We start from the raw sequence: 26,355 nt of genomic DNA, 5'->3' as shown, positions 1-26,355 counted from the left end.
TTTGATACATCCACATATTAGCTTGCATGTTTTAATGTATCAAGAATACTGTAAAGCTGTTTCATCTTATTACAAAAAGAAAACCCAAACAAGTCAGAACTTGAAGGTTTTATTTTTGTAGAAAAAAAACCTGATATGAAAAGATAGCTTAATAACTAAAAAGGTAACAACTTGTATTCTAAAATATAATTATTGGTAGAGTACAGAAAAATACTTTATAAAGAGGAAAAGGGAACTGCTAGATAAAATAAGTTAATTACATTTGTTGCACTAGCTCCGTAAGAACCAGAAAAAAATCACTATGAAAACATACTTCTGTGAAAAATGCTAGACAAGATCATTTACTTAATTCTTTAAAAGCTTCTCATTAAGTTTGGTCTTCAAAGTTTATACTTTGAATACATTTTACAACAGTACTCACCATTAGCCATAGGGTTCTGCTTAATATACTCTCTTCGTATACTGATATTTTTGAGCAAACACTGTCTGGCATGGGCTCTTCTCTCTTTCACAGGGTCTTTGGCACACAAGGCAAAGATTGCCATGTATTCCAATGGGAGCAGTAACTTCACAAGTGCCTTGTGCAGCTTCTGAGCAAATATCTGCCTCACTTGATAACACTCATCCTGTAGTAGCAAAAACACAAAACAGTGCCACTATAAAAATCTTAGTCCCTTAAACATAACAGAAAACTCTCAAACTGGGTAGTAAGGGGACATACTTTAAAAAGATGAATAGACATAATGTGATATTTGAAGTGTTCAGAACTTTTTTTTTTAAAGCTGCACTACAGAAAGGGTAGCATCAACAAGAGCTCTGTGGTAAGGACTGCAATATAGTCTTGTTAACAGTCACTTCATAATTCAAGAGCAGTTACTTACATTAATGACAAGTGCACAGAGCTGGAACTGCTCTGGGGTAATTATTTCATGGTAACAAGGTTCCTGAGCAAGCTTCATTATGGCACTACCAGCAGCCAGTCGGAGACGAGACATATCTGATTTACTAAAAAAACATACAAGAAAAATCATTGTACTCAAATTTTTTGTGTATAATTTTTTCCTTCTTTTACAAGACCACTCAATTAAAAATTGTGAATAAGAACCTTTGTAAACCAGCTGTCAGCAATATGGTTTTAGGCTCTTAATCTAAACTAACCTTGCTAGGAAGAAATCATATGAAGATGACTCTTTTCTCCTTAAAATATTATTTCAACTTGATAAGAAGTTCAAAGAATCAATTAGTTTAAGTTTCTTTGGTTTTCATGGCATCGTCTGCTGTACTGACTCCAAAAGGCTGACACTACAGGTTTCATTTTTAAATTTTTTCTTCCACCGTGTAATATCTAGTATTTCAAATTTATTGTTGATATTTTCCAGGGTTTATTTTTTTAGTTACTTGTTTCTGTAACTTGCCAGAAGATTATATACTCGTAAGTAAAATATTCCTCTTTTCATCCTAGAACAATATTAGTCAATTATAAAGTTTAACAGTTCTTGCTCACACCTGCTGGCAACTTCCACTTCAATTTTTTTCTTCCCTTGAATAAGGAGGAAGCTCTCAACAGAAAGTGGAGACTTGTACTACCATAAAAGGGAAGGAGTTCCCAACAAAATTATCTGGTCAGTGGCAGACTGATTGATGAGCTCAGTAAAAAACAAAGAGGTTAGTCTGGACTGGTGGCTCAGAATCCCAGAACCAAATTATCAGATAAAGGTTTTCTATAACATTCAACTTTTTTTCATCTAACATTAAATTCTACATTAAAAAGTTATAAATGTCTAAGCATACAGTATTCCAAATGCTCAAATTGTAAGTCTTTGGTTTCCACTTCAGTTCTGTAAAAGACTAGGGACTGCAATGATCCATGGCAAACCTATGACTTTACAAGCTCCTGACAATGACTTAGGTCCTGATCTTGCAAAAAATCATGAAGGTGGATTCCAATCTACTGAAGTCAATGGGGATCTGTTAATGTGGACCATATGGCAAGATGGGACCTTCTGTAACAGAAACCTCTAGCAACAGTAAAAAGTACACATATGGCTATCCTCAAGGCTGGAGGAAAGGTACCACATTTGTAGTTTGTTACTTAGATTTCCAAATTTATGAATTTAAATGGTTTTATACCATCTAGACGTTTATATAGGGCCAATAATCATGGTATCAGAAAGCCCCTCAGAATTACCATGTACACAGAAATGTATATTTAGGCTTTGAAGTTAACTGAGGGAGCATTTTGTTGTTGTTGTCTGTCTGAATATATATTTCTGCAAGGCTGGCTTAATGGAGAAGTAATGCATCATAATTAAGATAGAACCCATGCACCAACACCATTTCCTATCTCTGCTAATGACTAGCTGAGTAAACAAGGCACCAGACAACACATCTATAAAATGGGAATCCTATCTCACAAGGATGTTGTGAGGATTAATTAATATTTGTAAGGTCTTTGAGATCTTTGGAAGAAAGCCTTTATAGAAGTGCACAGTATTCTTCAATCAATGTTTCTTCACAATCAAAAGGGCTAATTTTTTAAAAAACAAAATGAGAGCTTAGTTATTACAAAAAAACAAAATTAAAAAAATATTCTGGAAGAGTGGAATCTGTAATATTTTTGTTCCAGTAATTTCCTTCCCTTTCCTCTGTTTCCCCATTTATGGTCTATTTGTTTGGAGGTGTGAAGTGATCCCATCCTTGGGAGCTTCAACAGAAGCTGCCAGGATCTTAAACATATTAAATCTGATCAGTCTATCCTAATAATGGAAAGATGTTCCCAGAGGTCTTTTACTCTTTTTTCTAATAAGCATCAAGATGTCTACAGGGTTTGGATTAGATTGCTATTAAATTTAGATTGGGGGTAGCAATAGACACATACTTTTTATATATATGCGCCATTCAGCAACTATAATTATACTCCCTGACCAGCTGTTTTACATTGCCTCATTATCCTGTTCTCTGCACAGGTTGTAAAATTCTGCAAAAAATCCTTCCTCGGCTATTGAAAAAACCCTAAATTCATAATATTCACTGAAATTCTACAACAAAACAGATGGAAGAGTCTGAAAAAGAAAAGAACGTAATTTGACCTGATTCTCTTCTGTTCTGTTAAGTCTCCTTCACTGACCAACATAGCTGATAATAACCGGAGTGTTGAATTTGCAGATTTAGACTGGTTGTTTTTCATACCCAAGAGCCAGCGTACCAAAAGTTTAATTGCTTGCACCTATTAAAGATGAACACATAAAAACAAATAGATCATTTTAATAGCAACTAAGGTAAGTAAAACACCAAAATCTACTGTAATCAATATAATCTGTGTAGGCTACTGCTCAATAAAATGCAGACTTTAAAATGGAAAAGAATTAAGTAGCAAACTTTTTATTCATCTGGAAAAGTGGATGCGGTTCCTTGCTTGAAAAAGGGTTTTAGAAGCAGGTATTTCAGCAAAGAATGGATAAACGCATGGCATATTGGGATGGGGAAGCAGCATGAAAGAAAAAATGAGCTGAGAGAAGGATACAGAGGGAGTAGACAGGGGATTGGGATAAAGCAAAGAGACTTTGAAGCGGAATAGTAAGAAAGGAGAGATGTTCTGTAGATATCGGGAGAAATATCCAGAGCCTTGGAGGTGAAGATTAAAAGGTTGAACTTGATACAGAAATTGAGTGGAAACAAATGAAGAGGTGCAAAATGGTTTCTGGATGATTCTACTGAACATTTGATAATAACAGCAAAAAGAAGACAATCCTATCAAAGAGTAGAAGAAATCAGAGGAATACAGATTATATTTTACTGCATGAAAACGGAAAATATCATAGACACAGAGGTGGGGTTAGATGTAGGGGACTTCCTATACCTCATAAAAAAGTCTACCAATAAAAAAATTGCTATCCATTAACCAGACATTCACCTCTGAAGTGGTCATAATTAAAACTATGATTCTGTCACGGAAGTCACACATTATATGACCTTCTGGGACTTCTTCCACAATGACAGAGCTGGAGCAGCTGTCAGGCCCAGGGCCACCGGAGCAGTGGTCAATCCCAGGGTTGAAACAGCGGCCTGGGTTGGAGCAGCAGCAGTCAGCCCCTGCCACAGGAGCAGCTGCCAGAGGTCAGCTCCTGGCAGCACTACGACTGTTAGTCTCTCTCCTCCCTCCTGGGTATTTTTAGTAAATGTCAGGGACTGGTCGTGGGCTTCCGTGCATTTTTTATTACCCACAACATGTCCCTGACTTTTATTAAAAATACCCTTGACAGAATCTTAACCTTAGTCATAATTAGGGTTCACACTAAATATCCTGTAAAGATGGGTGAAAGGAGTTCATCACTCTCTGTTGTTATTTCAGCTTGGTCTGTCTATAGTTTACAGGATACCTTTATAGCCAGAAGAACTAGTAATTTGAATCTCTGCATTAAACAAAGTAAAGCTTAACATTCAGAATACTGAATACCCAGAAGATAGGACAGGACACCTAACTGCACAATTTCCATTGACTTTGCAACAGTGTGTATTTGTATGGCCACAAACTACAATACTATAAGCAGTTACAAAGTTTTTCTAGCCATGTCGGTCCCAGGATATTAGAGTGACAAGGTGGGTGAGGAAATCTCTTTTTATCGGACCAACTTCTGTTGGTGAGAGAGACAAGCTTCCAGCTACACAGAGCTCTTCTTCTGGACTGAGAACAGTACTCAGAGTGTCATAGTTAAATACAAGATAAAACAGATAGTTTAGCTGAAGTAGCTACCACATATTCCAAGGCAGCAGTTCTTAACCAGGGGTCCATGAGCCAGTTTCAGGGGGCCACAGGGCCCCACAGCTGAAGCTTGGTGCCCTGAGCCCCGGTGCCCCCAAGGGGCTTAAACTGGGAGTGGAGCCGTGGGGAGCCCCAATCCCCAGTGTTCCCCACAGAGCTAAAGCCCTGAGTCCCAGCACCCCCTGCGGAGCTGAAGCCAGAGCCTCAGTGCTCCCTGCTGGTCGAAGCCCAGATAACCAAGCCCCCGCTCATCCTGAGGGGCTGAAGCCTGTAGCCACAAGTCCCAGCGCTCTCTGCAAGGCTGAAGTCCAGAGCCCCAAGTCCCAGTGCTCCCTGTGGGGCTGAAGCCAGCACCCCAAGCACTGGTGCCCCCTCAGGGCTGAAATTAGGAGCAGAGCCGTAGAGAGCCCAGAACCCCAGGGCTCCCCCCAGGGCTAATGCCCTGAGTCCCGGCACCCCCTGCGAGGCTGAAACCAGAGCAGTGGGGCTGAAGCCCAGAGCACCGGTGCTCCCTGCGGAGCTAAAGCCTGGAGCCCCGAGCCATGGCGCTCCCTGAGGGGTTGAAACCAGGAGTAGAGTCACGGTGAACCCCAAGCCCCAGCATTACCCCTAGGGCTAAAGTGTTGAGCCCTGGTGCACCCTGAAGGGCTGAAGCCTGGAGCACCAAGCCCCCCCGGCTGAAGCTGGATCACCAAGCACCCCCCTCATCCCGCCCCCGTGGCTGAAGCTGGATCACCAAGCACCCGCCTCACCACCCAGCAGCTGAAGCCCCAAGCCCCACCTGATGGCTAAAGTTCAGAGCCCCAAGGGCCCCCCGCAGGGCTGAAGACCTGCACCCCATCGGGCTAAAGTCTTGAGGCCCTTGCACCTGGTGACTGAAGTCAGGAGCCCAGAGCGTCTCTTCCCCGCACCCTGGGGCCTGGAGTTTTTATACCGTGTTGGGAGGGCTCATAGAAGAAGGTTGAAAACTCCTGTTTTAAGGGACTATTCAAGGTGAAGTGGCCCATTAACACCCCTGCAGTCACAGGACAAAAACGGGGGTTAGTGAGTTACAGATTCTTGTAATAATAAAGACACTTAAGATCATGAGTGAAGCTCTTGGACTATGATCCAGCTAGTGGTGCAATGCCCCTTTGGGGGCTGGGATAGCAGCGTGGCAGGAAGGAGGCTCCAGGTAGCAGGACGGACCAAGGAGACTCCAAATAACAGCCCTGGGGAGATGGGGGGAAGCCGGGATGTGGCAGCAATGGGTGACTGGAGGTGGACTGGGTAGGGAAAGAGGCCGGTTAGAGCGGGGAAGTGGGTGGATCGAGGGGCTGGAGAAGGCTCCGAGGACCACTAGGCCTGGGTGGGAGGCTCCAGGGACTGTGAGGAAGCAGCATTCCCCCTGGCAGTAGCACTCTCCATGTGTCCCTGCAGCGCAGGGAGGGAAGAAGCAGCAGGGTTGTCTAAGCTCTTCCTCCTCCTCCCAACATGAGGCTGTTTCGCCTTCCCTGCTGCTGGAGAGCACTGCTGCCAGGAGCAGGTGCTGCCTCCTCGCTTCTGGGCATACCCTCCAGAGGCATCTGGAGAAATGGGGGGGGGGGGGGGGGGAGGAGAGGGGAAGTGACCACGCACTGCCTCTGCCCCCCAGGTCCAATGAAAAAAGTCTGGCAGTCCGGATTTGGACCACGGTCTATCTATTGACTATCCCTGCCTTAGAATATGTACTAACTACTTATGCTAAATTATCTGTTTGACCTTACATTTAGCTGTGACAATCATGGTACCTTTCCCAAACCTGAAGAAGAGCTCTGTGAAGCTTGAAAGCTTGTCTCTCTCTGACCAACAAAAGTTGGTCCAATAAAAGATATGACCTCCCCCACCTTGTCTCTCTCAAATGTTAGTTTAGCAGAAATTAAGCTATTTAATAAGTTTTTAGGTTATTCTAAAAGACAAATGTAACCAAAATTAATTGCTAATATTTCCTTTAATATTCTCTATTGGTAGCGTTTAGAGATGTCAGTGATATGCTATCAAGTAACTAAACTCTTATTTCAAATATTGTGCACATCTTAATACAAAAAAAAAATTCACCTTTGCTAGAACTTCTGGGGAAACCTCTTCATCTGGGGACCACAATTTCCCATTTTTCTCACCTGTTGACTACAGATATTTATACAAATTTAAAGATGGATTCACAAACAAAAACATGTAAAAAATTAAAACAAAGATTTTAAAGATTAGATTAACTCCCATATGTATAATCTTTTACATATGATATCAACATATTAAACATTTAGGGTATGACTATACTGCAAAGAAAAACTCAGAGCACCAAATGAAAGAGCCCAAGTCCACTGACTTGGGCTCATGAGGCTTGAACTGCAGGGCTAAAAAAAGCAGTGTGGACGTTCCTGTCCAGGCTGGAGCCCAGGCTCCAAGATCCTCCTCCCTTGCTGGGTTTCAGAGTCCAGGCTCCAGCCTGAGTGGAAATGTCTACATTACTATTTTTAGACCCACAGCCCCCGTGACTCCGAGACTTGGTGTGGCAGGTTATTTATTTATTTTTTTTTGCAGTGTAGACATATTCTTAGTGAACACTAAGGGTTCACTGGCCTAATCACACAAACTTAACAGCTGTATAGCTTACAGAGATTCAATCATAAGCAAAGAAAAGGAAGGACTTAAATCTTACCCTATCATTCATGAGGAGATCTTTCACGATGAAATTTGCAACCACAGATTTCATTGGAGAAGCAAACTGGTCTGGAGCTAACATAGAAATATGGCCCAAAGAAACTAATGGAGTTATAAGTTGCTCTGGAACATCAGCATTCAAACTTCTACTAAGAGGCTGGGGGAAGAAAAATTTCCATTTAAAATGAATTATATACATTGTTGAGTGTGCATGCCTGAACAGCCTAATGAACTAACTTATTTCATTATTGGACTGCTGATTAACTGCACTTGCCTCCCAAATGACATCATTTCATGAAACTAAGAAAACCTTTTGTCTATGAAACATTTCACACTGTAATTTACAGGTTGGTGAAAATAGCTATATTAATTACAGAATTAAAGTGTGTGAAATTATACCAGTGATAAAAGATTAGCCTTTTTATTTTTTATTTTTTTTACTAACTAGGGACCTGAGGGCTTGTATACACAGGGGCACTCAGGAAAATTAATCTGAATTAACTCTAGATGTGAACTGAATGTGCAGTAGTTAAACCACTGTAAATCCATGTGGACACACTCATTCAGAATTAAAATGTCCTCATTTCAATTTATCTTTGGTGAGTTAAGTTAAACCAAATTAAGCACATTTCAATTCTGAATGAGAGTGTCCACATGGGTTTAACGCAGCTTAAATAGCCATTAGCTAATTCAGGTTAACTTTACTGAGTGTCCCTGTATAGACCTGAACTGATTCTGCATTTCTTGCAACCCGATGGAAGTTTTGTGCATTACTAGGAATATCAGATCAGTCACAGAATTTTTCATAGCATCCCAAGTGAAATGTCTCAGTATCATTCTTTTAGGCCCAAATTTTCAAATATTGGTACCAGAAGTTGTGTGTCTAATTAAGTAGCTTCATTTTCTAGAGGAGCTAAGATTTCAAAGTAATAAATAGGAGCTCAGCACTTCTGTAAATTAGTCCACTTGTTTAGATGTTAAAGTTCATATAGAATACACCTTGTTAGCATGCTGGACTACAGAAGACCTAAAATGGTTCCATTCTATTCTAACCTATTCAGGAGAAGAATTTCTCAGATATTGAACATATTAGCTATTTTTAGGATGGGTGGCCTTGTGCAGTGGCTAAAGACCAAAAAATCAGATAACACAGCTACATGGAAATTTAATATTTTAAAATGAACCCAGTTACACCATGAACAGAAGTAACTAGCCTAACCACAATTAGGTGGAGAGCACTAGAAGGCAAAGCTAGAAAACAACTGTGAACAGAGCCTTCTATCAAAGCATAAGTGATGTGTATTTCCCTTTCATCATAATAGTTGCCAGAACACTGAGAAGGGATATTTTCTCTGTGTATGCTAGAAGTGTTACTCAGTGTCCAGACAGTGTCACTGGGGGTAGGGGAAGAGCATGTATTTGCACTCTTTCCTAAGTTTTACTGGAAACATAGCTTAAGCACAGAGTTCAGGCACTAAGGGTTCAATTCAGTCTACCAGCTCCTGAATTATGCATGGATTCTACGGTAATGAAGATGAAGTTAGTTTTCTTAATTGCAACTTTAAAAGTGAAAGAGATCCAAATTATTTGAACAAAATTCAATAAACGAATTATACCAAATTTGGCAAACATACCTCAAAGATCTGTGCAAGTTGCACTTCTTTATTTGAGAATATGGCATGTATACAATGGACAGCCTGTTTTGCTTGGTGAGGAGTACCTCTCTTTGCTTTCTGATGCAAAATAGGAATTAATGTCCTGCAAAAATTAAACATAATATTTCAAAATAAAATATTTATAATGAACAAAAAATTAATTCCAGTAATATCTGCTGGTTGAACTCTTCACCAGTGCAGGTCCCTGATCACAGAATGAAAATCTTCAGCTTCAAGCTGTCTTTGAAAGCTGTTCAGGAAGGATAATAATGAGACAAATGCAAGTAAGCAACTGACCCTCATCAAGAAATTGAATCGTATGTTAAGAAAAGAAAGTCTATTGTAAAGCACAATATGCTTCACCAGTAAATAGATTATTTGCCATTCACGTTTACAGAAGCAGAGGTAGCAAGAACAGATTGAAGCAGTGTTCACAAAGTTGGAACAATGAAGTCTCAGATTTGTTTTTTTCCTTAAAGTAGGAAAACTGGAAAAATGCTAAAGTATGTTAACAATGTGAGCAGAGTATTCCAAGCTGGTGATTTACAGAAGTCTGTCTGAATGACTCCCTCTTAACTAGCTAAGTCTTCCATGGTAGGTTTAATTAAGTGAATAAGGAAACAAGATAGTGCGGGATTCAAAATAATTGTGAGCTTGCCAATATAAATGGGGATTACACCAGATTTCCAAGAAGGATGTATCAAATGGCTGCACTCTTTTGTGATGCTACTGAAATTATCAGTGGTCTTAGAAAAATCATGTTATTTAAATATTGATATATTGTCATAACTTCGTATTGTGCTTTACAGAAAACAGAGACGCTATCTCTGCCACAAAAAAATTACAATAGAAATCATATAACCTTTGGAAACAACAGTGAATAGATGAAAAAAGGGACAGACTAGTACTGCAACAAATGAAGTTTTGAAATACATGTTGATCAGAGGGTGATTGTGTACAGCTATATAAAAGTAGAGGCCTCTGAGTAAAGATTTTAAGGCTGAGACTGAGAACAACATGCGCTGTAAAAGGGAGGTCATTCCACATAAAGAGCAGCATGAAACAGGGCACAAAAATGAGTAGGAGAAGGAAACAAAGAGAACATCAAGGTGGGAAGAGTGGGCAGGGCATAAAGCACAATACAAGAAGTAAGGCTGAATCCAGAAAAGGGTCATGCAGTGCTTTGAAAATGACTTGCCATTGTGGCCCCAACCCAATCTTCACAAGCAGGAGCTCTAGGAGAAACCCTAGGGACCCCGCCCAGCTCAGAAGAGACTCTGGGTCAGGCGCATGCTATTTGCTGATGAGGTGGATTGAAAATGTGTGCGTATTGTGTGTGTCTGGTATGTGGCAAGAGTGACAGTGCTGTGGAGGAGAGTAAAGAGTCCTTTGCCTTTTTCTGTAGCCACATGAGAAATAGGATTCTACCCTCTCTGATGAGAGTAAGGGACTTGGGAGGGGGTAAATTAGCTCCACCTTATATGTGAGTCCAGAGATACAGTTAAGTTGGAACTGACCCTTGCGTATCAATCACTCCATTGTACAATGAAGTCCTTTTGGGATCTACTGAGGTTCCTCACTATGGTGGCACTGGAGTGGTCAAGGCCAATAGTGCTTGGTAACTTTAACATCCACATAGACAATGAGTAATCTGAAAAACCCAGGATTTCATGGTCACCAAGGAGCTATCCCAGATGGTTATGGGCACAAATCGTAGTTAGGCACATAACTTAGTTTGGTGTTTGGGATTCCAGTGGAGGTGGAGATTCTCGACATTATCCCCATGTCACAGACTGACCATTGGCTCATTTGATATCGAGTTGGGGCTCACCTCCCTTGTCTGGGCTGGGGAGCTGTTTTGATAGTCTTCTCTCAGAAACTAGAGGGACCTGAGGAGTTCCAAAAGGGTCTGAGGGAGAACTCCTTTCCTCAGACAGACTACTATTGATGGACTGGTGAACTATTGTAATACTCTGTTCCTCAATCATCAATGAAGTGCCCTCTGGGACTCTCTTCCACAGTTTCTGCCTCCCAGGTCACCTTTAGTTATAGAGGGCCTGCAACAACCGAAGCAAAAGAGAAGATGGCCACAATGTCGGTGGTGCAAATCTAGACTCAAATCTGACAAATTGTAACTCCTATCTCGTGATTGCGAGAGAGGCAAAGAAATGGTTCTTTGCTTTTTCTTTGCTTCTACCATCATATCTGCAAAATCTTGTTTAGTTTGCTTGGTTAATCTGAGGAAATTTTTGCTCAGTTCATGAATCAAGTATCTCCAGTTGAGGGAATTTCTTCATGTCTGATAAAATTGCTCAAATTCAAGTCATAGCTATCTGCCTCAATGGGAGCACAGCATGTTCTGGAAGTGTCAAATCCTAAGGCCAGGTCTATACTAAGAGCACTTTGTCAGTATAGCTATACTGGTATAATATACTGGCAAAACACTCCTAGCGTGGATGCAGCTTACACTGGCAAAACTGCTGGCATACCCTATTTCAGCCCCGCCCTGCTCTCTCCACTGCAGAATTTGGTGGCTAGATTGTGAAACTGTGTTTCCTTCCACAAGCACATGAAATCTGTGCATTATGATCTGCACTGGCTGCCTACCGATTTCCAGATTGATTTAAGGTGTTGGTTTTGACTTACAGAGCCCTAAACAGCTTGAAAACTGCAGAAGAAATTGCCTCTCTTTCCCATCATGTCTCGAGGCAGTTATAGTTGGCAGAAGCACCTGAGACGGAACCCACGACTGACAGACAGCAGGAGTTCTTTGTTGAAGAACTGGTTTTTTTACCCATGAACGCTTATGCTCAAATAAATTCGTTAGTCTTTAAGGTGCCACCGGACTCCTCATTGTTTTTGTTAGAGCCCCATATCTTTGGAAGTGGTTTCCAACTTGGTCCATAATAGCCAGTTTTTAACTTTCTCAAAAAAACCTTCTCAAAAAAACCATTTAACCATTTCTCAAAAAAATGGGAGAGGCTGCACGAAGGAAAGCACTGGGTAGAAATAATGTTGGGGGATTAAATTAAATCTTTATGATATCTTTGTTGTTGTTGGTATTTTAAAATAGGAGGTAGACTAGATCCTGCTTTTTAAGTGTATATTTTAAGGAGATTTTTTAATAATGTATTTATACTAAACCTACAAAAAATACATAAAAATAAAGTGAGGACAAGGAGTTTAAATGTGAAAAGAGACAGGGAACCAGTGAAGGGATCAAGGTGGTGGGGAAAAGGCATACACGTTCACAGCAGCAGGAAAGGAAGATTATTTTAGTAGCAACATGGTGAATAGGTTAAAGGAGGGGACAGACTTTTAAGTGTTAAAGGCACTACCAGTATGTGAAGAAATACACTCACGATCTTATCTGCGGCAGGTCTGTTTCTATTTTGTGGCCTGTGTTTCTGAAAATCTGAATAGCTGCCTCAGCTACCTTATCATCTTCCATCCTGAGGCACTGCAGGAGAGACTCATATGTCTCTGCAGAGTGGAACGAGGTAGGATGTGTGAAAGACAAAACCTGTAGATACATAGCAAAACCAAAAAATGTTTTTTGCACATGCATAATGGATTACCAACAAACAAAATGATTTCCACTTATGTTTCTTTATGAGAAAATAACAGTAGTATGTTTATGCCATTTCATATAAGGTGCTTCTTGTAACACATCTTAAAATACATTCACTAACATTTTGTTTTTCAGGGCTCCCTATCCATTACTTTTTCTAAAAAATTGGATTTTTAAATATTTGAACATATTTATTCAAGACATTATCATCATATTCAGAACTTGTTTTATAGCTCAACCTATGTAAACAACACTTTCCCTCATTCTGAGAAATCTCAAAAGCTTAATTTCTCCAGAATCTTAGATAATTGGGTAGAAAAAGAATGACCAGGTTTGAGATATACGTATATAAAAATAAAATGTACAACTAAAAGACTTATGGTGCCCTGATGGCTGACCTACTTTACACAGTGTTCTGTCATGAGAAGACACACCCTCACTTCCTAACTAAAACTTCTGGACCTGTATGAGAGACTGTTGAAACAGGAGGCAATGGCTCAGAGTGAACAGGACAAGTCCACCCTGGTATTTACACTAACTATAGAATTTATTGGAGAAAGGCTGGATGTGGTGTCACCAAGGGTGTACCTACCAGATAACGGTTTCTTAGCCATCAACAGGCTTATACAGCAGCCCCAGGATGTCCATGTGGCCTTGCCTGGCCCGATTGGGTCATATGCTCCCAAGTAATCATGGGACCCCATTTACAAGGCTCCACCTCAGATACCTGCAAGTGTGGCTACAGTCTGTTTACACTCTGGGCGGACACAGCCTCCACTGTCTAGTTTCAATTCCTCAAAGGCACAAATGAAGGTGGGAAGTTTACCATAGGTTCAAACAGGGGCTTCCCCAGAGCACTAAGCACTAAGTTAAGATCTCATGGTGGAGTAGGTTCCTTGACAGGAGGAAAAAGGTTGAATAGACCTTTAATAAACCTTGCAGTGGTTGAGTGAGTCAAGTCTGAAAACCCCTTGATGGAGGGATGAATGGCTGTTAGGGCAGCTAGTTGAACCTTGATTGAGCTCATTTATAATCCTGCAGTTTTTAAATGTAGTGAGTAATTGAGAATGTGTGCGACAGGCAGGACTTGAGAGGAGGCATAGATCAATGGCTGTGTCAAGCCTGGAAGTGTTTCCATCTCTGTACATAAGATTTGCTTGTCAAGGATTTCCTACTATTAAGCTGTCCTGTTTGTGCCTCTGTGGAGCAATCTTGTTCTACACCAGAGAGCCAACTAGTAGCTAGGCCTTGAGGTGAAGTCCCCAGAGGTTAGGGTGGGTGATGGACTCCAACTCCTGAATAAGGATATCCACTGTCAGGGCAAGGCAGAAAGGAGGTTATCAAGACATGGGCACCAGCTCTGGGAACAGTGCCTATCTCAGCCATTACAGTGTTATGAGGATGGCTACCTATATCTCCCGTTTCAATTTGTTTAGGACTTTAGGCAGTGAAGACATCCAGGGATCAGCATGTAGCAATACATGAGGCCAAAGGAAGACTAGGGCCTTACCAGTTGAGTTGTAGCCGTACTCTTCCTCTTGAAAAGAATTGTTTGCACTTTGTATTGTATGGTGTTGCAATGAAATCTATCTCCAGATTACCCAAAGGCAGACATATTCTTCAGAATTCCTCATTGTTCAGCTCCTGTAGGTAGAAATGTCTGCTGAGCGAGTCTGCCATTGTGTTCCAAAGTCCTTGAAATAAACCGCCGAGACCTGTATGGGGCGTGATATGTACCAGTTCTACAGTGTTGAAGATAAGGACTAGGATCTTGCTCCTCCTTGTTGATTGATATAATATATTGCTGTTCTGCTGTCAGGCATTATTCTGATTGGGTGGCCTCTGATGTGGGGTAGAAAGTGCTGATAAGCAGTGTAGTGAGGCGGTGTGGTTCCCTGCCGCCCTGGAGAGGGATGAGCCCCTCCGGATGCCAAAGTGGGCGGAGCCAGTGGAGCCTGCACCTGCCCCCCAGAGGTCAGGGCGCAGGATAGGAAGTACAAAAGCCCCAGAGCTCACTAGAGCCCCAGCCGCCAGAGAAGCCAGATCCCTGTGGCCTAGCTCCCAGTTGGGAGACTCCTGCAACTAGCGACCGACCCGAGGACTGGCCAGACCAGCCGAGGCCTGATGCCGACCAGACCCTGGAGAAGCTGTTAAGCCTGCCCGTGGCAAGTTACTCAGAGGAGCTGCCAAGCCTACCGCTCGCCGGGTACCCTGAGGAGCCCATGGTGCTTGATTCCTTGGAGAACACCGTCCTGCCGCAGGTACCTCTAGAGGGGGAGATAGGAAGTAGCCCAGGGGCAGCCAACCCTAGTCTAGCTGCAGCACACCCAGAGCCCCTGTCAGTGTGTTGAGGCCAGGATCCCCACTGACAAAGCAGCAGACCTTCTGCTGCTGCTAGGGCCCCGGGCTGGGACACAGTGGAGTGGGTGGGCCTGAGTCCCCACTGCCACCCAGCGTGGCCCTTTGGAGCCAGGACTGGGGCTTATTGAACTTAACTGTTTGCTCAGCTCCTGCCTGAGGGCCTGAGCCACAGACTTTGTACAGCCCACCCTGACCCAGGGCCTGGGCCTTTCGAACTTGCTTGCTTGCTTGGCCCCTGCTGGAAGGCATGAGCCATGGACTCTTTGCCACCCGCCCTAGCCCAGGGCCTCGGCTTATTGCTTAATGGTTTGCTCCGTCCCAGGCCAAGGACCAGAGCATGGAGCTCGCTACTGCCTGCAAATCGGGTGTGCATAGCCCTTGTTTTGCCTCTACCACTGCTGTGGTGAGAGACCCAGGGGCCAGATTAGTTCCCTGACAGAACCAGAAGGACGTAGGCGAGGCGGTGTGGTTCCCTGCCACCCCGGAGAGTGACGAGCTCTGGCCGAACCCTTCTACAAGCAGAAAGAACCACTCTCAGCTCTAGTATGTTGATGTGGAGGATCACCTCCTGAGGGGTCCATTTGCCTTGCGGTGACTTGGAAGTCACTGTAGAGTATGGCCCTTTCTTAGCATACTTGAGCTTCTTTTGGGGAAGTTCAGCCAATCAGATGGGCTGGTAGAGGACTGGGTGAGACCATTGCACTGACTGATCTACTGTATTTTCTCTTTGATGTAAGTGCATAGATGCAAAGAGTGTAGTGTCGCCCAGGAATCTTAAAGTGAATGAAGGTATCAGTCTGTAGCAACACTGAACAATTTGGGTCCCTCAAAAGGGAGGTCCCAAACAGTTTTATGCCTCCCCAGGAGGCCAGAAGACTGTAGCCAAAAAGCTTGGCACATTACCACTGCAACAGCCATGAAACATGCAGCTGTACACGCTGCATCAAGTGAGGCCTGGAGAGATGCTTTGGCAATTGTCCGGCCATCTCTTATGAGAGCTTGAAACTGTTCCCTCCGGTCCTGTAGCAGATGAGAAAAAAAATGAGAACTTCAAATTGTTTGCAAAATAATATTTTGCCATCACAGCAATTGGTTACTATAAATTACAAGGATGCCGAGTAGCACCTCTTGCATCTCAGGTGGTCTAGCTATTTCAGCTCCATGTCTGATGGCACTGAATGGGACCAATGTTGTCTGTTTTGCTCATTGACAGCTTTAACCACTGGAATTTAGGTGTTGGGTAGCAGAAAAAATACTCCAAGCAGAATAAAGTATTTTTTTCATCAGTCTGTTTATACATAGGTAGTATAGTGGTTGAGGACTGATACAGGCTGATACCATACAGGCTGGGGCCAGTAGTGCATCATTGACAGGCAAGGCAATTTTGCCCGAGGTGATATATGGAGGATGTCCAACAAGGCATGTTGGGTTCCTGTATCAACTCTAACAGAATTTGCAAGGTCTCTGCTATCTGTTTTGTAAGGTCTTGAAATTGTCAGTGTACGATGGTGGAGGAAGCATAACACCTGCATCTGGCAAGGAGGAGGATTTGCGGTAAGGTGGTGTTTCTTCTTCCTCTGCTTGCTCTTGTTCCTCTGCAAGTTACCGCTGTGAAGCTGGGTCGATTGTGGCTATTGCTTTTGACACATCCTCTTAAGAGATGGAATCCTGTATAGCAGGTCGCCACAAGGGGTCCATGGGCTCCAATAAACCCGCTGAGATGGAAAGAGGAAGGGGGCAGTACCACAGGGTTGTCCTTGCCAGATTTGCTGGGTGTGTGTCCTGCAGGGGCTTCCTCAGAGTGCACTGCAAGGGAAGGAGGCTGGAATAGTAAAGTAAGGGAGCCTTGTATGGACATCTCAATCAGATGAGGTGTCACTCCCATATCCATCCAAGAGGCAAGCAGCGCAGTACCAGTGGTTGAGTGGGTACTGGAGGTCAAGTCTTGGTTAAATGGTATCAGAGGATATGTTGGTACCCTCAGTGGATTTGTGAGGAACCAGTGACAGTGTTGGTACCAGACAGTATATCAATTCTGGAAGGTAAGTCTGTACTGGTGGGGAGTATCTCTCAGTAACCCGGAGAAATGGTGACTCAGGTTTTTCAAGTATCTGAAGATCCTTATAGCAAGGACGACTAGATGGTACCAGGGATTCCGAACACTGACCCTCAGGAGTTAGTATGTTGAGTGGTACTGGAGACTGTACTGGAAATGCGATATATGTGCCCATCTCCGCTGGCAGAGGAAGGTGGTACTGATGACTATTTCAGTTTAACTTAAAGTCCTTTTGCTTCGGAGGCACTGGGTCTGGTGCTGGCTTTGGTGCCTCCGTAGGTTAACAGTCAGCTTCTTGATACGGGGTGTAGTTTCCCTAGCCGGTACCAGGGTCTCTGTACTGAAAGAGATGGGGACCTTAGCAATAACCTGTGTAGGGATGTGATGTCTCCTGAGATCCAGACCAAAAGGGTGTCTTTCCCCTTCTCTTATCCTGTTCCAGGGAATGGGATCTCTTCTTTATTGATGGTCTGGGAAGTTCTAAGGGGTCAGCAGCAGTGACAGTCCCCAAGGGTTCTATGAGTAACCAAATCTGATGCAGGGGCGGGGGAGGAGGGAGTGACTCAGACCCCAGAGATCTCAGAGAATGTTCCACATCAACAGGAGTTTTAGCCTGTCCTCCCTCAAATTTTTAGATCTACTTTTAAACCCTGTTTAAACATTTGGATCTTACATTTGGAGGGGATAGGAAGCTTGGGGTCTTGGGTGTAACTTATAACTCGAGGCCAGAGAAAAATCAAAGGCCCAAATCACCCAAATGGAAGAAGGGAATAAAGAAGAGGGAATTCAGATACCTATTGCAAAGGAATAAAAAAATATTGAGCAAGACAGATAGCTAGCTAACAGATAATGTGATGCACCATCTTTAGCCACAGTTGACTGAGAAGGAAGTGGACTGGCAGTGAGTCTGCCACCCTCTTTCCCCACCCCCCTCATACCAGAGCACAGGAATATCCAGGGCACAAGCACAGATCTGTGGACACGGGTGACAAAAATCTCTGATCAAGAGTACATGGGTTCATGTGCATAGAAGTGTAGAATTGGAAGGAACTTCAATAGTCATCTAGTCCAGTCCTCTGCACTGAAGGCAGGACTAAGTAATAACTAGACCATTCCTGACATGTGCTTGTCTGACCTGTTCTTAAATACCTCCAATGACAGAGATTCCACAACCTCAGATTCCACAACCTCACATGGCAATATGTTCCAGTGCTTAACTACCCTGAGAGTTAGGAAGTTTTTCCTGATGTCCAACCTAAACCTCCCTGACTGCAATATAAGCCCATTGGTTCTTGTCCTGAGGTGGAGCAGCCAAAGGAATACGATTCGAAAAGAAACTTTCTGTTCTTGCCTTACACACCTTGGCACCAGCTTATTTCTCTAGTCTTACTTCAGCTATACACCATGTACCCCTCATTCCACTTAAGCTGCATGACTAATTTCCCCATTAGTGTCTATCTCCCTGGGATTCCTTCCAGATGGCTCCCATATGTGTTTGTCTGCCATGCTACCACACTCTTCTTCAAGTCCTTCCTCAACACTTTCTTCTTCCGAAAGACCTTTCCCTCCTTAGTCCCCTTCTCAGATGAATGTTAACACCTGACAACTAAAAACCTTTGTTATTAAGAAATAAACCAAAAGCATAACTGTACAGGTGCATGCTAAAATTCTCTGTTCAGTCACAGTGTTATTGTCACCTACCATTCCCCATCTTGTGTTAGATAATGTTAACAGACATTGTACAATCTAAATAGTAGTTAATTATATAACAATATATTGTCAATATACAGCATGTTGGTTAATATTGTTAATTCTGTATTAAGAAATGTACCTACATGTGTAAAGACAATGTACTTGTAAAGTCTTATTGTAAATGACCCAAAATATGAATAAATAAAATATCTGTTCCCCTGCCCCCAAACCAGATGAATACAGTAAACTTTTCAGTGAAGGGTATGAGACAGGTTCTTACCTGCCTTACAAAGTGCCTACAACTCTGTTAGTGCTATATAAATAACTAATGTATTACAAAATATTGTACACCATAATGTTTTATAATAGCTGAAGTTGGAAAAAGTTGGTAAATATTGCTATCTTACTAAACACAATGCAAAATCCTTCCTCTCAAAATTGTTTTTCAGGTCTAAACCTCTGAAATTCAAAAGACTCCTTCAAAAATGAAACATATGAGTTTAATGAGGAACAAAATTCTACATTACATCATCATAACTCATGAATGCTAAATGTAGAGCCAATTTGTATAACTTACAGATCTTCTAACACACCATCCAAGAAAATTCAGCAGCAACCTTTTGAGTGTAGAATTAGGTTTGTGCTTATAAAGTAGTATTGATATTCAAAATTCCTTTTTCTTAAGCCTTTCCCTCCCCCCTTTAAAGGCATTTTTTTTGAGGTTTAAGATCTTTAGGGGTGCTTGGCTCCCTAATGCAAGGAGGAAACCGGAATGTGCCTCCTCTACTCAGTTCCTCTCTTCTGCTTTACTCCCCTCTGGCCATGCTTAGAGGGGAAATTTTGCTTTTTCTGCTCTCTGGATAATTTCTTAAATATGAAGTAAATGTGAGCTTCCCTCTGTGGTGAGGAAGCTAAGGTCTGAAACAGACAGGCCACATCTAGAAAAGAGATTAGGTAATGGTGTTTTTGTATTACTCTTTTTCTTAATAAAACCAAATTCCAGGATGTGGTGACTTTTTGACAGTTTACAAGTGGGTAATTTGTTGAAGCTCTTTGGGGACTCCATTACCATACAGTGAAAGAAAACTAATCTACATTGCTGTAGAATACCTTGAGAAGTTCAAGTCCTGCACGAATAGCAGTATCAGGACTTACACCTTCCTCTTCATCATCAGCTGTCCCCTCTATTGATTTATTCATCAGCTTTACTAGTGCGCTAAAATAAGAAATGTAAAATAAAGATATATTATTAAACTTGATGATCTGCATTAACAGTGACACCATAGATTATTATAACAAAGAATTTTCACGTTAGCTTCATTTAGTTTTGGCAATGAACTACATTGGTCAGTTTTAAAATACTTTCACTTTCTGGTTCTCATGGACTAGTAAAAAGATGTTATGCTTATAGATTCCTGACATTGCAGGGGAATATTTAATTTAAAAGCCATTTCAGTTAAATCAAAGTAATATTAGAACACATATATAGTAGTTTGGTAAATGAGCCCACCTCCCCCCAACACACCTTTTCCCCAAAGCCTTTATTTTGGTGACAAACTGAGCTGGCAGTATAAGGTAAGTCACAAAAGGAACCCCAAAATTCTCCTCCTCAAACCCACAAAGATAAAGTAGTTGATTCAATTATTAGATAGCATTTTGTGTCCAGTGTTAGCTATATGGAAGCTATATATGCCTGTTATCCTCAAATAATGCCTCCAAATAGTCAAGTTACCAATACCATCTTTTATATTCATGTTTCTACACTTTGCACCACTAAGCCTTAAAAAAAAATAGCAGAAATTAAGTCAAGTTTTCTAGACTGATGGAAATGAAGACAACTATATAAACAATATTTTAAAAATGCAGATAGATACTTCTGTACCAGATGTAAATTAATATGAAAGATAATCCTGGTATTAACATCCACTTTAAAGTCAGTAATGGGTCAATATGATCTCCCAGCCTACCTAATGGCTTCTGAGTCAATGTGCACTGGGGCAATTCTTTCCAAAAGAAATTTGACCATCTCCAGGAAAGGATTTGTTGGCTGCTTTGGATTTGCAAGCTTCCGGGCTATCTCCCGCTACAAAAAGAAAAAAAGTGTTATATTACAAGCAAAAATCATTACTAATTTTAATTATTTCTTAAGTGTTATACATTTTGCATTTGTAGAAATAATGCTGAACAAAAGTCAGTTCTTCACAAACTAGCTTCACAGTCCATATAATCACTGAAAGGGATGGGCTGTGGCTACCATAGACTTTTAATGAGAGTGATGTGAGTTAGGCATCTATGCACTTTCGTAACGACACGTAGATTCCTATCTGCACCCATAGGTGTCTAAATACCTTTATAAATCTGACCCAGTATCTTTTAAGCAAATAACCAATGGCTTAAGCACTTCATCCAACTACTTAAGAAAAAACAGTTACTTACTGTGGCATTCTGTACCTCAAAGAAACACACTGGAACCCCATATTCACCCCTGTCATACAATTATGATATATTTCATGCAAAGTCTGCCAGATAAGATATCATACGAAAAGTCACAATCTTCTGAAACCCATCGTGTCAAAATACGTATATCCTTTGTGTATATGAAATTAGGAGATTATGTTTTATGATTGTTACTGAAATATATTGTAAGTTTGAGAGTCTTCCAGTGCTAGTTCTCCAGCGACAACAAAGGAGGTGATACATTCCCAGGAGGGCATTAAACAACCCTGAATCAGCAGGGGGAGTTGTAAGCAAGGGATTTACAATGCTGTAAGAGAGCTTCACAAGCCTTACACAATGGGACATTGCTCAACTCCGTATAGGGTGACCAGATGTATGGATTTTATTGGGGCAGTCCAAAATTCAGGGCTTTTTATTATATAGGTGCCTATTACCTCCCGATTTTTCACACTTACTATCTGGACACCCTAATTCCCTAAAGCCCACCAGGACATGTTGGGGCTTATGTTTCCAGGCACATGAACTGAGGATATAAAATAGGGGACAGTAGCATGATGCTTTTGCCCTTCTCCTCCCCTACATAAGATGGGACGCTGGGAAGACAAAGACTTGGACTGAGAAGACTGGTCCCAAGCACAAAGGGGAAGCCTGTGTACTGAGAACTGTAACCTACCTGCAATATCCAGTGGGATGAGGAAAACTGCTTGATCCAAATACTGCCTAATCTAATAAGGTTTAAGATTTAGAGAGTGTGCTTACCTTTTATTGTCCTTGGTAACTATCTCTGACCTTTTGTGCCTACTACTTATAATCACTTAAAATCTATCTTTCTGTAGTTAATAACTCTGTTTTCTAGTTTACCGAAAACAGTGTGTTTTGCTTGAAGTGCTTTGGAAATCTCAGCTCAGTTTACAAAGGCTAGTGTGCATCGTCTCCACATTGAGGGAGGGGCAGACTGGGCAATAAACTTACACTGGTCAGGCTTCTGTCCAGGGCAAGATGGTATATTCTGGAGGTGCAAAGCTGGGAGCTTGGGAGATTCACTGGTGCCTTTCTCTGAGATTCATGAGTGGCTCCGGGAGCATTCATGTAAGTTAGCTGGGTGTGGGACTCCACATGCTGTTGTGCTAAGTGATAACAGTGCCTGGAGGGGTTTCCTGATTGTCACAAGCAAAGCATTGTGAGAGACAGCCCAGGCTGGAGAGTTAAGGGAGCACAGACAGATGGAAGTACAAGAAAACAGTGCATATATCCACACGGCAATTTAACACCAGAAGCTGTCCCATATTAGCTGACTTGGGCTCATGGAGCTCAGGCTGCATGGCTGTAAAATTGCGGTATAGATGTTTGGACTCAGGGACCCTCCTCCATCATTGTGTCCCAGAGCTCAGGCTTCAGCCTGAGCCCAATAGTCTACACTGCAATTTTACAGCCCCAAGAACCCATACAAGCTGACCTAGGCCAGCTGCAGCTGTTTAATTGCAGTGTAGACATACCCAATGAGACAGTATTGCTCAGTATGACAAGCAGTGGTCTCAGCATACCCGTAGCCTAACTGCTGTAAACTTTTTTGTAAGCGTCACAGCAAAGAAGAATTTTAAGGAGGAATCTGAAGGAAGATAATGAGTTAGTTTTGCAGATGCTGATGGAGAATTCCTGTAAAGTGTAAGGGGCAGCATGGGAGAAAAAACAAACGTGCTTGTTTGAACATTTAATTAGTGGGACATGTAGGCTGGCATCTTGGGCCAACTGGAAGAGGAAGTTGACATCTTGACAGCGAATGAGAAGATAGATAGGGTGAGCACAGGCCATGAAAGGCACTAAAAGTGACGACGAACAGCTCACATTTGATGTGATAGAGACGAGGAGCCAGTAGAGGGACACGAGGATCCCACTTTGGAGGGGGTTCTTTAACTGGTGGGGTAAGTACTGAGTAACCTCTTTAAAAATCTGGATATAGTGGGGTCAGAGAAAACTTAACAGGATTGCATGTGGGGAGAAGAGTGGCATGTTGAAATTGATGTAAGGTGGATTTCAATGGAACTGAACAAAATATAATCAAGGATTTTAGGCATAGGGGCCTCCAATGGGTCAAGATTGTGAATTTAAGAATTCTATCCAACTCTCTCTCCAACGCTCTTGCACCAGCATCAACTTCCTGCACATCATAATCAGCTTTAACAATGGAACCTTACAGACCACTATAGACAAGAAGCCCATGGATCACCACACTTTCCTTCGCAGATCCAGTAACCATCCCAAATACAGCAAGAAATCTGTTATCTACAACCACACACTCATATATCACATAATATGCTCTTAGGAGAAAGTTTGGGATACAGATCTTAGCACACTCAAAACTGCCTTCTCCAAACAACGACACTCCATCAGAGAAATAAATGGCATCATGAAATGAGCCACACAAATACCTCGAGACAACTTGCTTCAATAGAGAAAAAATGAACTCTCCGGCCACATATCCCTGTAGTAAGAAGAGAGCTTAAGTCAAAAGCCCTTGTATCAGAGGCTTGGTATGAGGCCTGAGGCTGGAAGGAAAGTGATCAAAACTTTGCTGATATAAAAGCACAGTCATGTCATGAGCAAGAGGCAGGCCCTGCTCACCGAATTGGCAAACATAGGGCTGATAACACAAAACCATACATTCCTAAGAGATATGAGGCACAAAGCATTCATGCAAGCTTTCAAGGTTCCTTCCCCACTCTGAACTCTAGGGTACAGATGTGGGGACCTGCATGAAAACTCCCTAAGCTTATTTTTACCAGCTTAGGTTAAAACTTCCCCAAGGTACAAACTATTTTACCTTTTGCCCTTGGGACTTTATTGCTGCCACCACCAAGCGTCTAACAAATATATAACAGGGAAAGAGCCCGGTTGGAAACATCTTTCCCCACAAAATCCTCCCAAACCCTACACCCCCTTTCCTGGGGAAGGCTTGATAAAAATCCTCACCAATTTGCATTGTGAACACAGACCCAAACCCTTGGATCTTAAGAACAATGAAAAAGCAATCAGGTTCTTAGAAGAATTTTAATTGAAGAAAAAGAATAAAAGAATCACCTCTGTAAAATCAGGATGGTAAATACCTTACAGGGTAATCAGATTCAAAACATAGAGAATCCCTCTAGGCAAAACCTTAAGTTACAAAAAGACACAAAACCAGGAATATACATTCCATTCAGCACAGCTTATTTTATCAGCCATTTAAACAAAACAGAATCTAACGCATATCTAGCTAGATTACTTACTAAGTTCTAAAACTCCATTCCTTTTCTGTTCCCGGCAAAAGCATCACACAGAGAGAACCTTTGTTTCTCCCCCCCTCCAGCTTTGAAAGTATCTTGTCTCCTCATTGGTCATTTTGGTCAGGTGCCAGCGAGGTTATCCTAGCTTCTTAACCCTTTACAGGTGAAAGGGTTTTTCCTCTGGCCAGGAGGGATTTAAAGGTGTTTACCCTTCCTTTTACATTTATGACACAAGCACATTCCAGAAGGGTGGTACCATAGCACCTCGATAGCAGCACATTCCCCAAAGGTAACAGAAACATGCTGACCCTCTTAAGGATAAGGTCAGGGTGACAACATGATGAAGAGAGATGTTTTGATTGAAACTACAGGTACAAGCCAGTGGGTGGCACCCTAATATATCAGAGGGTGGCACCCTGATATGTCAAGGGTGATATGTAACTTGTTTGTATTGGTGTATAAAGATGTCTCTCAGAGGGAGAGTCTTTGTCCAGCCGAGGGGGCAGTGGAAAGTCCTGCCACTGAGTGAGCTGCGTCCATTGTCACGGGCATATATGGCTAGTGTAACCGTAGTCATTGATCTGGGGAGCTGGGACTGTGCTTTGCTGACAATAAACCTGACCAAGTGCCTTCGCACCTTAACAGATTTTTGTGGTCATTGCGCAGTTCACTTGAGATCTACTGTGCCAGCTATCTGCGCAGAGCTGGGACAGCACACGGGGAAAACACACACGCAGCCAAACATCTGATGACACTGCCTAGTTGTCACCTAGCACCCTTCACTGGAACCCAGATGGGGTATAGTTAAACAATTACAACCCATACTCGATGGGGACCACATCCTGAAAGAAATTTTTCCCAAACCCCCACTTCTGGCCTTCAAACAACCTCCCAAACTTGCCAAGCTCATCATCAAAAGCAAGCTCCCCACAGCAGGATACACCAACTCGAAGTGGCACCAGACCCTGCCAGAACAACAGATGTAAAACCTGTAGACATATCTCCATTGCTATGATGATCAACACCCCACCCCCTTCAAGATCCAAGGGCCTTACATATACCTATCACAATGTGATTTCCCTTATTCAGTGCACTAAATACCCCAATAACAACTACATAGGTAAAACAACACTACGTACGCTCTCAAATGAACTCATACAGAACAACAATACAAGACAAAAGCACATTATCATCTGTGGGCTAATACTTTTCACAAAACCATCACTCCATATCTGACCTCAGTCCTCCTCCTCCAAGATAATCTGCACAACACCTTCAAAAGACAAGCCTGGGAGCTTAAATTGAGAACTATAATAGACACTAAAAATCATGGTCTTAATAGAGACCAATCTGTAACCCACTAAAACCCGGCCTACTTTGTCCTGTGGCTGCAGAGATTCTAATGGGCCACATTACCTTGAATGAATTCTTGGAATATGTATAAACTACTTATGCTGAACATCCGTTTCACCTTGTATTTAGCTATGATGCTCTGTGTACTTTTCCCAGACCTGAAGAAGAGCTCTGTGTTGCTCAACAGCTTTGTCTCCAACACCAACAGAACACTGTCCAATGAAAGATACTGCCACACCCACCTTGTCTCTTTAATATCCTGGGACCAACATGGCTATAGCAACACTGCAAACAAATTTTAAAAGGGCAAATAGGATGACCGGGGTGATTACAGACCTGTCAGCCTAACTTTGATCCCAGGCAAAATAAACAGAACATATGTTATAGAACTCTATTAATGAAGAATTAAAGGTGAGTAATATAATTCATGCCAATCAACATGAGTTTAGTCAAATTAATTTTATTTTTTTATGACATGGTTAAAATTTGGTGGACAAATGTAACAG

The 26,355-nt window shown here is 42.1% G+C and overlaps 1 protein-coding gene across 5 annotated transcripts in view; it reads right to left on the bottom strand.

Annotated features, from left to right (window-relative positions):
- The window catches only part of PDS5A (PDS5 cohesin associated factor A), a 164,954-nt gene that overhangs the window by 23,451 nt on the left and 115,148 nt on the right, over positions 1 to 26,355 (bottom strand). For all 5 annotated transcript variants that reach the window (XM_073342241.2, XM_073342245.2, XM_073342242.2 and 2 more), the window contains exons 17-25: positions 20,744 to 20,859; positions 19,887 to 19,992; positions 12,459 to 12,619; positions 9,076 to 9,199; positions 7,440 to 7,598; positions 6,839 to 6,907; positions 3,090 to 3,226; positions 882 to 1,005; positions 422 to 626 (exon numbers count right to left, since the gene is read on the bottom strand). In XM_073342241.2, the coding sequence (XP_073198342.1) occupies positions 422 to 626; positions 882 to 1,005; positions 3,090 to 3,226; positions 6,839 to 6,907; positions 7,440 to 7,598; positions 9,076 to 9,199; positions 12,459 to 12,619; positions 19,887 to 19,992; positions 20,744 to 20,859 (1,201 nt within the window). The remainder of the gene's footprint in view (positions 1 to 421; positions 627 to 881; positions 1,006 to 3,089; positions 3,227 to 6,838; positions 6,908 to 7,439; positions 7,599 to 9,075; positions 9,200 to 12,458; positions 12,620 to 19,886; positions 19,993 to 20,743; positions 20,860 to 26,355) is intronic.

This window comes from Lepidochelys kempii, chromosome 4, assembly GCF_965140285.1.
Source record: "Lepidochelys kempii isolate rLepKem1 chromosome 4, rLepKem1.hap1, whole genome shotgun sequence".
Taxonomy (NCBI): Eukaryota; Metazoa; Chordata; order Testudines; family Cheloniidae; genus Lepidochelys; species Lepidochelys kempii.
Note: the sequence above shows the minus strand (reverse complement) of the source record. Positions and strands in the feature narration are given on the sequence as shown.